The sequence below is a fragment of the Peromyscus eremicus genome, chromosome 1 (assembly GCF_949786415.1).
Source record: "Peromyscus eremicus chromosome 1, PerEre_H2_v1, whole genome shotgun sequence".
Classification (NCBI taxonomy): domain Eukaryota; kingdom Metazoa; phylum Chordata; class Mammalia; order Rodentia; family Cricetidae; genus Peromyscus; species Peromyscus eremicus.
Genome location: NC_081416.1, coordinates 130,774,475 through 130,788,055, shown reverse-complemented (window position 1 = coordinate 130,788,055; position 13,581 = coordinate 130,774,475). Strand labels below are relative to the sequence as shown.

General features: G+C 38.8%; 1 protein-coding gene across 6 annotated transcripts in view; it reads right to left on the bottom strand.

The window, feature by feature from the left end:
* Mef2a (myocyte enhancer factor 2A) overlaps window positions 1-13,581 on the bottom strand; it is a 132,764-nt gene that overhangs the window by 25,826 nt on the left and 93,357 nt on the right. For 3 of the 6 annotated variants that reach the window (XM_059273093.1, XM_059273105.1, XM_059273095.1), the window contains 3 exons: window positions 13,399-13,536; window positions 11,018-11,237; window positions 9,680-9,739 (listed from right to left, as the gene is read on the bottom strand). In XM_059273093.1, coding sequence (XP_059129076.1) covers window positions 9,680-9,739; window positions 11,018-11,237; window positions 13,399-13,536 — 418 coding nt within the window. The remainder of the gene's footprint in view (window positions 1-9,679; window positions 9,740-11,017; window positions 11,238-13,398; window positions 13,537-13,581) is intronic. The other 3 variants (XM_059273094.1, XM_059273096.1, XM_059273098.1) reach the window with 1 other exon arrangement.

The following is a 13,581-nucleotide window of genomic DNA, read 5'->3' as shown; positions in this document are numbered from 1 at the left end:
AAATGTTATAATCTATATCAACAGATTTCAAGACATAAAAACCACATGACTGGCCAGGCGGTGGTGGCGCACGCCTTTAATCCCAGCACTCGGGAGGCAGAGGCAGGCGGATCTCTGTGAGTTCGAGGCCAGCCTGCGCTACCAAGTGAGTTCCAGGAAAGGCGCAAAGCTACACAGAGAAACCCTGTCTCAAAAAAAAAAAAAAAAAAAAAAAAAAAAACAAAAACAAAAACAAAAAAAAAACAAAAAACAAAAAACAAAACCAAAAAACCACATGACTATCTCAACAGGAAAATTATTTGTCAAAGTTCAATACATATTCATGATAAAAGTTCTGAAGAAAATAGAAACAGACAGAACATACTTCAACATAATAAAGAATATATAAGACAAACTTACAGCCAATATTATGCTAAATGGAGAAAACTTAAAGCATTTCCTCTAAAGTCTTGAATGAAACAGAATGTCAACTCTCACCATGATTCAATATAGTGCTTGAAGTCTTAGCTTGAGTAATAAGACAAGAGAAAGATCAAAATGATCAAATTCAAAAAGGAAAAAAATATCTCTTGTGGCAGATGATGTAATTCTATACTCAATAGACCCCATAGACTTCATCAGAAAACTTTAGGTCCAAAAAACACTTTCAGTAAAGTTATGATACAAAATCAATATATAAAGCCAGTACTTTATACACATTCACACATTCACACACACACACACCACATACACACACACACAGAGAGAAAGAGAGAGACAGAGAGAGAGCGCAATATCAAACTTACTAAGAAATAAGGTAAGATATCTTGTTTTAGATTTTTAAAACTCTATTATAAGTAAATCTAACTAAAGAAGTCAAAGACTTCTAAAAGGGAAATTTTAAGAAACTGAAAGAGAAAAACTGAAGACATTAGATGAAGAATTTCCATGTTCCTGAACTGGCAGAATTAACACTGTGAAATGGCTGTACTACCAAAATTAATCCTCACAGGTACTGCAATTCTTAGCAAAAATCCAAAAACATTATTCACAGAACTAGAAAAATAATCCTGAAATTCATGAAGAAACACGGAAGACCACAGATTGGCCAATGCACTCTTAGACAGAAAGCACACAGCCAAAGAGATCTCATTATCTACACCACAGAGCCACAGTGACAAATATAGCATAGAACTGGCATAAAAAGACATGGAGACCAATGGGACAGAGTACAGGACCTGGAAGTAAGTCCACACAGCTACAGACACCTAGCTGCTGACAAAGTACATGGGCTTGGAAGAGTCTTATATCCTAGTCAATAAATGGTGTTGCAAAACTGGATATATATATCCACAAAGAATTGAAATTAGAACCCTAACTATAACACTGCACAAAAACCAATTCAAGGCCGGGTGGCGGTGGCGCATGCCTTTAATCCCAGCACTCGGGAGGCAGAGCCAGGTGGATCTCTGTGAGTTCGAGGCCAGCCTGGGCTACCAAGTGAGTTCCAGGAGAGGCGCAAAGCTACACAGAGAAACCCTGTCTCAAAAAACAAACTAACAAACAAACAAACAAAAAAACAAAACAAAAAAACCAATTCAAAGCAAATTGAAGACCTTAATTAAAAAACCAGAATACTGAAATTGCTATGGGAAAAGACTTTAAGATGGAGGTATAAGCAAGAAATTTCTGAACAGAACCCCAGTATCACAGCAAATAGCCCACAGAACTGGCAAAAGGATTACTTGAAATTAAAAGCCTTACAAAGCAAAAGAACCCATCAGCAGGCTGAGTAAATGGCTCACTGGATACAGGGCTTTTTGTACAAGCAGGATAGCCAAAGCATTCATGTAAGAAAGCCAGGTTAGTTAGGACTGGAGAGAGCTCAGTGGGTAAGAGCATTTGCTACTTTTACAGAGGATATGAGTTCAGTTCCTAACCACGACAATCACCTACACCTATAGCTCTTCTGGCATCCAAAGGCGCGCGCACACACACACACACACACACACACACACACACAAAAAAAAATCTTAAAAGAAATTTAAGAAAGCCAGGTATGAGGTTACATGCCTGCAACCCCAGCAGTGGTGGTGTGAAGACAATCAGACCCAGAGGTGCTTGCTAGTTACACCTATCTAGTTGGAACTGCAAGCACCAGGTTTAGTGAGATCCTGTCTCCACAGATAAGATGGAGAGATTCAAGAAGATATCACATCAAACTCTGTCAACATGCCAGCATGGTTGAGAACACTAGTATACACACATGCATACATCACACACATTTTAATTCCACAGAATTTCTTGAATAAAAAGAAGTATGTTTCCTTAAAATCACTGAAAACTGGCATACTATTTGGGGGTTTACAAAGCAATTTCAGGTACATTATATACATTCAAATGATAACCTGATATATGAACTCTATGGTTTTTTTTTTTTAATTATGCTTATTTGTGGAGGAAGGGTGTGTCTGGAAATCAGAGGACAGCTTGTGGGAGTTGGTCCTTTGCTTCTATCATGTGGAATGTGGGATTGAACTCAGTCTACCAGATTGGGAGCAAGCTGTTGAGCCAGTTTACCAGTACTGGATTCTACAATTTAAGATTATGATTAGGGGGCTGCAGAGAGAGCTCGGTGGTTAAGAGCCCTGGGCTGCTCTTTCAGAGGGCCCAGGTTCAATTCCCAGCACACATATGGCAGCTCACAACTGTCTGTAACTATAGTTGTAGGGGATCCAATGCCCTCCTTTGGCTTGAAGACAACAGGTATATATGTGGTGCATAGACATACAGGCGGATAAAACATCCACAGACAAAAAATAATCAAATACTGTGATTAGGGAGACATTAAAAATTTGTAAGGACAAAGCTGTAATAAAAGTAGAGGCCTTAATATAATTATCTACTTACAAATATTACTTGAAAGTTTAAAAAAACTACCATTATAAAAATGAATTATCTGTATGAGAAACTAGAAAATTAACATTTATCAATGTAACATAATCAACTCTCCAGAATCCTAGCTACTCTATTCCTAAGCCTGGCACTCAAATACCAACAGCACAGACAAGCAAGGTAAGGGCAGCATCTAGGAACTGCCCACTGCCACTGGGACGGTGCTCCAGGGTGACAACTAGGCTGTTTTCTGCCCTTTCTTTCACCCAATTCTTGCGTTCTCGAAAACTTTTACCACGTGACACACCAGTTTTATTTGTGTCTCACTTTACTTTGCTGTGGGGACTGTTATTTTAGTTAATTTTGTGAGGCTATTTCCTGCATTCTGCTTTCATTGTCTTGAAGGGAATTTATTCAATCTGGGCTCAATCTGCTTTCCACACTCTGCAGGGCAATTTCCTGCATCCTCATAAGCTCCAGAAAGCACTGAGGTTGAAGGGGGAGAAAAACACCTCTTCTCTAGGTCACCCCCTCTTCCCCTTGCAGAGCAAAACTCACTTGTAAGCTAATCCAGATTTTGTTATCTGGAGGATTAAAAAATATTTTGCAAATAACGTATTCAAAATTAGAACTTTATACTGTAGAGCAATAAGGTTAATGAGGTTTCTCTTAATATATAATGTAAGAATGTGTGTTCTGAGTCTCCAGTATCTGAAAGACTATTTCACGGACTTGCACTAAAGTCTAAAAAAAAAAAAAAAAAGAAAAAGAAAAAGAAAAAAAGAACTAATATTTCAATATTATCATCAGATGGTGCAAATATGTAATTTAGAGTCATACATCACCACAAAGCACGATTGTGGCTTTCCTATGCGAAATCCATGATGCATTTTATACGAGGCCATAGGAGCCCATGAGAATCAAGTTACAGGAGTGAAAGGGGGTTAAAAGCACAGTATCTTAGTGTTCCATCAGGCACTGCAGCAGGTAGTGACTACAGGATGATGTAAGTGTCTGGCAACGTGCCAGGCTGAAGCTAACCTCAAGTGCAAGCTTGTTATTTCCTAGACTGTATCCACGCATGCCTCTTAGCTTCTGTTTAAGTTCTATGGAGACACTGTTCAGAATGATTTGTGAAGCAGTTACATAACTCCTCTTGCCGTAAGTTACAAATTAGGAATGAAAATGTCTTTTCTAATTGAATAAACTTAAGTTAGTGTGATTATTGTTAAAACATGTTTTCAGTTTGCCTGGCAATTTATTACTCTTAACAAAAACACTCTTGAGTAAATCACATGCCCACTTCTCCAGAAATTTAACAGGCCTAATCTCAATTATGTTACTATAGGTAGAAGGTATGCTGTTCCATTATATCAGTTCAGCTCATATTTCAGAATATAAATCTTTTCAGTTGAAGCAATGCCTTCAAGTGGATGGCAAGTTTGCCCATGGCCTGAGAACTAGTACCCATCTAGCACTGAACTAGATGATTATGTCATTCATGTTTTACTATGAAGCCACTTTTGAAGTTCAAGTGCCAAGCAAACTTCAGAGGATTCTTAAAAACTCAAGCAAGATTCAAGCCGGAAGTGGTGGCGCACACTTTTAATTCTAGCACCTGGGAGCCAGAGGCAGGCCTGAGTTTGAGGCCAGTCTAATCTACATAGTGAGCTCACAGTGACAAATAACAAAAGTGACATACTAGCAGATTACTCAATACGCAAAAATACTAGTAAAAGATTAAAAAATATCATTTATGTGAAGATTTAAAATTTCTTAAACTACAAAAAAAGACCATGACTTTGAAATAACCGATGACATATTTACTTAGTCTGATGACAATTCCCACTGAATGGACAGTAAGTATCCTATTAGAAATATTTAACAAAAACATTGTCTGTGCCCTCCTTTCCAAATACTATTCCTCTTTTCAATCCGTCCACAGTGGCCAGCACTAAAAATGTAACTTTCTCCTCTGCCAGAGACTCATAACTTCTCATGCAATATGATGATTGAAGCACACAAGGCTTCAATGTAAATTACAAATTTCTGCTTCATTTCCCATCATTTTTAGTCCAAACTCAATTGCCAAGGACTACTTTTTCCAGATAAGTGCTGTCATCTCAAGCCAATGTTTTAAACACATAGACCCAATGTCACCCTCCACCATTCCCATACCAGGCTCCTAACACCATCCATCGAACGAAATTCAGTTCATTCACCTGTGAGAGGGGAATCTTTTTCCCATCCATCTTTTTAGCTGCCACTGCTCTAGCACCATGCAATCCCCAATCCACTTTCATTCAACACTTAACAATTCCAGAAGTTTCTTGAGCTTTCTATTTCTAGTCCAATATGTATTTCTCTTTCTCAACATGTTTTTAAAAAATGAAACTGCAAGCTGGGGAGACGGCGATCATTAAAGCTGCTGTGGTAAAAGTATGGGGAGCTGAATGCAGACTCCGAGCACTCACACAGGGAAGTACGGGGAGCTGAGTGCAGACTCCGAGCACTCACACAGGAAAGCATGGGGAGCTGAGTGCAGACTTCGAGCACTCACACAGGGAAGCATGGGGAGCTGAGTGCAGACTCTGAGCACTCACACAGGAAAGCATGGGGAGCTGAGTGCAGACTCCGAGCACTCACACAGGAAAGCATGGGGAGCTGAGTGCAGACTCCAAGCACTTACACAGGAAAGCATAGGGAGCTGAGTGCAGACTCCGAGCACTCACACAGGAAAGCCTGACACAGTGGCCACTCCCTGTAGTCTAGCATGGGAAAGGCTAGCAAACTCTGGACAGACAACAGACGTGAATCCCCAGTTTGCTAGCCAGCCAGTGTAGCTAAGCAATAAACTCTGGGTTCAGTGACAGACCCTGTCTCAAACAGGCAACGTGGAAGAGTGACAGAGGAAGAAACTGGATGTCCAACACTTTCCGGCCTCCGTACCGTGTGCATACCGCCTACCTACATGACATGTGCACAAAACACACACATACATATGCTGTTTCCAACCCCACACACCAATTTTTTTTTAGTGAAGGTACTAGATATATCAATTTTTTTTTTCATTCTTGACTTTACAACATAGGCCAAAGCTTAAAAAAAATATCTGAGCTACGGTATCAGCTGAGTAACACATTTCTATTCTTGGTAGTGAAATAATATATGTAGTAAATCATAAACAAACAGACTGTCACATGACAGAGCTATATAAATTACAGTATGTACAACTGCCAGTTTAAGTTTAAAATAATGACAGATTAGAAAAAAAAAGATCAAATCACAGGAAAAAAGAGCAGAAAACCAATTTACTACAATAAAAATTTTATGACTTTAGGAATACCATCACTATCATGTCACATAAAGTTCAAAAAGTAAAAGAAAGGGGAAGATACATTATTTTATCACCTTAACTATTAGAATCAGTTTGGGGTCCTTATGCTTTTTTTCTATATTTCTATTTTCTGCACAGGTTTAAATCACAACTAAAAAAATAACTCACTTGAAATTTACCTAATGTTCACACTGCTGACTATGCTGATTTCAGCCTATTATTCATTACAACTAAGCTATCATAAACACTTTACTCCCTTTTTAAAGATTCAGTTATCTTTATGTGAATGAGTGTTTTGTCTTCATGCATGTCTGTGTACCATATGAGTACCTGTAACCCTCAGAAGCCAGAAGGAGGCATCAGATCCTCTAGAACTAGACTTACTGGAGTTTGGGTTACCTCCATGTGGGTGCTGGGAACTGAATCTAGGTCCATGCAAAAGCAACCAATGCTCTTCACTGTTGAGCCACTTCTGGCCCCTAGCCTACATCTTTAGACAAAGCCTCAGAAATGGGATAGGGGTTACAGGCACAGACATTTTATAACCACTGAAACCTTTCAAACCTTTTTGTCAAGACTAATTTACAAGGTATCAAAAGCATATGAAGACATTTGGGAGTTCCAATAAAAGGGAGTAGCAGATGGGAATTAGCAAACGAAAGTCGCATGTATTTTTGGTTCTTTAATTTGAATTTCAATTTTACTACAACTTGCTGTGTGGATCAGGCTGGTGTAGAACCCAAAATTCTCTTGTCCCATACGACCTCTGGGGTACTGCAGTTACAGGTATGTCCCACACTCACACTAAGACATTAGCTTTGACTAAAATGCTGTTGGGTACACACTTTGTATGTGCAATGTTAGTGGTTAAATTTAAGGCTTCATACATGTTAAACAAACATTACTATATTTGTTTATTCCTATATTCCCAGGCTATTATGCACAACAGGGCCCAAACAATAGATAAATATCACTGAATTACAAAAAAATTGTATGATGCTAACAGTGTAACTACTAAGAGGGACTGTTTACTTCTGTTCACTTTGTATAGGCTCCAGCCTTCTGGAGTCTCAGCCCAATGTATACAAGTATACAAGGCTCTCTCAAATCTTGGTGGACTTTAAACATACTTCCTGGTGTCAGGAGGGGAAGCATAACTGTACATGAAAAGAGTACACTGGACTCAGACAATACAACTGAGTTGTAATTAAATAAACCACACACATTTGAAAATACACATATATGAGTGTAGCAGCCCTAATGTATAACTGATAGCAAGACCTTCGTATATTTTCTACATTTGATCTCTCTCTCCCTCTTGGTAAAAATAGCTTTATTCTCCTTCGGAACATAAACCATCACTCTTGGGGAAAGGAAGGTGGCAGCCTGGTCTGAGGCTCATTCGAAATGGGGACAAGATTAAGAAGTCCCACCCCAGTGCTTGCCTAGCTGAGATAACATTACATCCTTAACACTGTGTATAAATATCTCCTTACACTAAAAAAAAAAAAAATCAGGTCCCACTTCACTCTGCCTTCAGCTGGGAAACAGCTATCTTCAATTTGTGACAGGTCAGAGAAAGAGTATGGGGACCCCACAGGTACATTTGATCTCTTAAGACTCCATAGCAGGTTTTTAATCCATTTAAGTCCACTAAAATATCATATACTGTACTGCAGATATAACATCAAAATCATAATCTATCTTCACCACATGTCAGGATTGGAAAGATAGTCCTGTCTTTAAATATACTTTAAAATATATTTTAGAATTATTTATGTGTATGTGTGTTTTGCCCACATGTATGTATGGGACTACATGCATGCCTGGTACCCAGTATAAAAAGAAGGCAGTGGAGCCTGTGGAACTGGAGTTATGGCTGTAAGCCTCCACATGGATGCTAGGATTTGAACCAAGAAAGCAACAAGTGCTCTTAACTGTTGAGTCATCTCTCCAGCCCCAATATGACATATCTTTAAACCACCAAGACTCCAGAAGGCTGGAGCCTAAGTAAAGTGAACCAGAAATAAACAGTCTCTCTTAGTAGCCAACTATTTGCACCAAACTGTGTTTTGTTTTTTAACTAGGTGGAGCTAATCTACTGTGTAAGACCTGCTGTTCATATAGCATATTGGGAATAGAGCTACTTAACAGTGTTTGTTCAGCACGTGTGAGACTTGGATGTAATCACCACCACCACCACATCAGGAACAGCCCATAGTGAAAGCCTATCTGACTGTAACTACGACAAAGCATGAATGCTTTACATATGACCATCAAAGCAGATCCTCAAGGGATCACTCGGGTTTCTAACTTGAGTAGTATGCACACATTTCTTAGTACTCCAATTTCTGAACACATTTAATGCTTTTGTAAAAAAATAAAGTACTTTCCAATAGTTTAACTTCAGTGGTGACAGAAGTTACAGAAAGCATGTCCCTAAGAAATGGTCTTCGAAGGCAGACGTCAAACTGACTTCTAAATGTGTTTGCGCCCACAGATGAATGCAGCTTTCAATCTTGGCCAGAGAAGCTGTTTCTGTAGCAGGCATCAGTCAATGCAGACTCATAACTGATCAAAGCGCTGAGAATAAGTGACCACTGAGTACTCAACCCTCCCCTATATCACCCTCCCCACCAAGGCTCAGGGAACACCACGCACGAAGGGGTGGGAAGAACGTAAGGACCAGCTGATGGGGGGAGTGCTGAGAAACGCTGTCTGCTGTCTTCTAGACAGGACACGGCCATCACACTCACCAACTCCAAGCCATGGCTATCTGTACAAGATCAAGCCTTTCAACATCTACCACGGAGTAAGGAGGGACTCCACCTCTAGTCGAGGAGGTACTGGCAGTTAACAACTACTAGGGAGAGGGGGAGTCCTTTTTCTTTGGAGCTGTAGTTGCTGGTATGGTGTCTATAATCTGGTGGATGGTCTCATACCAACTGGTAAGCAGATAGCACTAACTGAACTCATGGATTACTTAGAAAAGAAAAAAAGAAGAGGACAGTAAAGGTAGAAGGAGGCTGTGTGGGCATAGAGAAGTGTCAGGAAATAAGGGGAATGTGGGCAAGGATATGATCAAGATACACTCTGTGTGTGTGATACATATATCAGAGTGTATATGTGTATGTGTATGATGCTGTAAAAAATAAATTTAAAATATTCTTTTTAAAAAAAGACCTTGATATAAATGTTGCAACTTAGTCTTTAGGAAACAACAACGGCTGGTATAGAAGAAGCACTTAATACATAGTGAATGAATGAATGAATGAATGAATGAACGAATGAACGAACAAATGAACTTAAGTCAATGTGTAAAGGATGAAGCAGGGCTATTGTAGACAACTATTAAGTTGGATAGTAAACTATGCCTCAGAAGGCAGAAAGTCTTATTTCAGGACAATACTTAGTTGTAGCTCAGCTCAAATAGACACCTACAAAGTTAAACAATAGGAATCCACTCACCCACTGGACTATTTCCAGCTCCATTTGGCACCGTGAGGTCTGTAGTGCTCAACATCCCACCTAACAATGTTACAGAGAAAAGAGAGATTGAATAAAAATTGGATTTACTTTACAGTCAAATGCAGTCATCCCACTATAACTCACATTCTATTCCTAAAAATCAAGTCAATATAAAACTAGCTCAGTCTAAACTTTACCACTAATGTATAATTTGATATAAGTTACACTATATACATATATATGTAATATATAACATGCCGTGGGGGGGGTCTATGTGTAGTATACACATACATGAACTTATCTACAGAGCTCTTGGTAGACCTGCCACCTGTGCATCTATATCAACTAGTGAATACTGACGAGAATGAGACCGTTCATAGAGAGCACTACTAAACCCAGCACTGTGGGGAAGGTGATACTAACTACAGACTAAGGTGGCAAATGTACTGCCAACTGCTACGGAATTACTGAACTAACTCGGCAGGAAGAGATGCACAGAACAGACTCACTCCTCTACTTCTAGCATGAGGGTCACATTCAACTTCCAATCTTCACTTGCAACACTGAAGTTAAATTCTCTGTCTGTCACCAGTGTGGCTCTCCCATGATAAAGAAAAGTTAGAGATGGCACAGTCTCTATACTATTCTATTTTGCCCAACAATGTTTTGTCCACAGAGGCTATCTAGTCAGAACTTACTTAGGGTTAGAGAATCTGGGCTTACTTTACCCAGCAGGGCTGCATAAGTAGATGATTTGACCACGGGCGTGGTTACTCGGTATTTAAAGGAGTCTACACTTGGCTGTGTGATATGCTTTCATCTGGCAAGGGGAAGTTCTTTTGCCCTGCCCCTTGGCATTGTTATAAAAAGCCCTTTTGAATAAATAGAAAAGGCTGTTGGGTATTGATCCAGACCATCCCGAAGCTATCCTGTGTTTCTGTCTTTCTTCTCATCAACTAGGGTTCTCTTTCTATCTAATATTTTCTTATCCCTCTCTCATAAGAACCATTCAAAAGGTGGGAGCTGGCCTCCCACACGCAGCAGTGACTCTTGCTCATCCCAACAATGATGTAGGCTTTTTGTTTGCTTGCTTTTGTTTTCTGAGACAGGGTCTCTCTACATAGCCCTGGCTATCCTGGAACTCACTATATAGACACAGCTGTTCTCGAGCTCACAGAGATCTGGCTGCCTCTGCCTCCCAAATACTGGGGTTAAAGGCATGGGCCACCACACCTGGACTGACAATAAAGCTAAGACTAAAGAGAATAAACTTTCTTTGTCAGCAATTCATTTCTCATGCTCTTTTTAAGAGCACCAACAGAACACTTCACGACATACTTGCACTGCCAGTACTCGGTGGTCTCTGCGGAGCGCCAGGGGACACATTCCTGTGCAGTGCGGCTGGGGGTGGAGACAGCATGCTTGAGTCCGCTAACGTTGAGCTGGCTGCCAAAGATGGCGACACAAGGGAACTCCCTGGGTTAGTGTACGACAAAGCATTGGGGCTGCTCACGGGAACTGTGACAGACATCGAGAAGTTCTGAGGTGGCAAACCAGGCTGTAAGGAAGAAGAAGAGAAAACTATTGGTCTCATTCCATCAACATTAAATAACTTTACCTAGTTAACTCTCATTATTCAAAGAAGAGGACGAGGATAATTTCTTCATTTGCAGTGTTAAGCTGATTCTTCTAGAATTATACTTGAATATGAATATACCTGACATGAACTTTATTTTCATTTGATATTGATACATATATGTTAATATAACTATACAGTATATTTCAAATATTCAAAAGAGGAAATGAAAAGTTAAAACCTGAAATTAAAATATTGTTGAATTTAGACATTACAAAATTTATCAGTTACCAAGTAAGCATTAATTAGAACTCCAGTGCAAACCAATTTAACATTACATTTCTTTTTTTTTCTTTCTTCCTCTTTCTTTCTTTCTTTTTTTTTTTTTCCAAGACAGGGTTTCTCTGTGTAGTTTTGGTGCCTGTCCTGGATCTCACTCTGTAGTCCAGGCTGGCCTTGAACTCAGAGATCTGACTGCCTCTGCCTCCCGAGTGCTGGGATTAAAGGCGTGCACTACCACACCCGGCTCTTAACATTGCATTTCTATTGGGGGAAACCCAAATATAAGCAAAGGGTAAAGTATATACACATTATTAACTTAATACATCAACTTTGAGATATTATGAATTAAGTCCAGTATGATTTGATTAATGGACATTTTTTTAAACTAGAAAAGTCAAGTAATTATATACAGAACACAAATTAATTTCTATGTAATGAAATATAAAAAAAAAACCCACCTACACATTAAGATTAACTACTGCCAAGTTAGACTAGAGACGCTTGGTATCTTTAAAATTGTATAAAGATTAACTTATAATGATTATAAAAAGCTATCTTTTAGTCAAAATACTTCATATGCTTTCTCTGAAAGTGCATTTCCTAGTTTTCTCTGGTATTTCCTCCATAGACCAATTTCAATACATTTGTTGACCATGATTAACAGCAAGCTTCTTCATAATTTAAAGTTGTATGTGGGGAGTCAAAAAGCAAACAATGAAGCAATTTTAGTTTATTCTTGCAGCTTAAAGTTAGAGTGTGGGAACAACATCCCTATGAGATCAGAGAAATTTTATTTGCTACTGTTCTGTTTTAAAAAATAATGGTATTAGCTCAAAAAATTGTTTAAAGCTATTTTCATGTGATTCTTCCTACAAAACTACTTTGAAGAAATGACATATGATGTGCATCGTTTTTAGGGCATAATTCAAGAGATTCAACTATGATAATGAAAAGGAAAAAGAAAAAGAAAACCCCAGCACTGGAGCTAACTGGTTCCACAGCAGCTATCCCTACACACACAGAGGTAGAGAGCAGAGCTACAGCAGTGGTTCTAGCTGCTCTCGCTGCAGAGTCCAGTAAGAAGATTTTCCAGTATTTTCAGTCCAGGCACATGAGTGCAGTAAGCTCAAAATGGACTGTTTCATAAGATTAGGTAACTGTGCACAGAAAAATTACAGTGACTATTTGTTATGTGATTAGTGTAAGGATAAGAGTTTCCTTAAAATAAATCTAGCTCTCTTCTGTAATACTGAATATGAGAGAAGAGCAGTCATGTACTCAGTGTTCTTGCTGTTCAGTGCTTTGGGATATGGTACGAAGAGCTCAACCGTCAGTTCAGTTCTTCTAAAATGAAGATAACTGTGTAAAGCAAGTAAAATGACTTAGAGGAACGAAATCTTACAACAAACTCAACTAACTTACATTTAGCACTCTTAAGATCAACTAAATATGTATATTAAGTAATGGGAAAGACGGGAATGCCTTATATGTGTACTTTATACTAAAAATCAAGGAATTTTAAAACTAGAAACAATTTTAAAAATCATGTGAGCCAACTCATTTACTTCAGAGATCAAACAATTATAATTCAGGATATATGGACAGCTTATGTAAAGATATAAAGGACAATTAGTGGCAGAACATGAATTAGGACGTTTTCTCTTCATTTCTGTACTTAAGACACTCAACATTTAGTACTGTAAGATTTTGGCAACTCAAAGCGCTGTCAAACCAAACAGAGTTCATAAACACCTTCTTTCCTCTAGGACTTGCCATCAATCTTCTGTTAAAAATGAGGTAGGGTGTGTGGTCAGTTTCTTCATGCACATGATAAAAGCACAAACCATACTTTAGTACTCACTGCGATTTTATGATTCCGCATCATATTATCAAACTCCTCATTAATTTTTTTATATTTTTCTTCTGTATGTGGAGTTAGCACATAGGAAGTATCGGGGTCTGGGCTGTCGCACCCTCTGTGTTCCTTCTTGTTCAGAGCCTAGATATGAAGTTAACAAAAAGGATCAACAAATAAAAAGTAAAG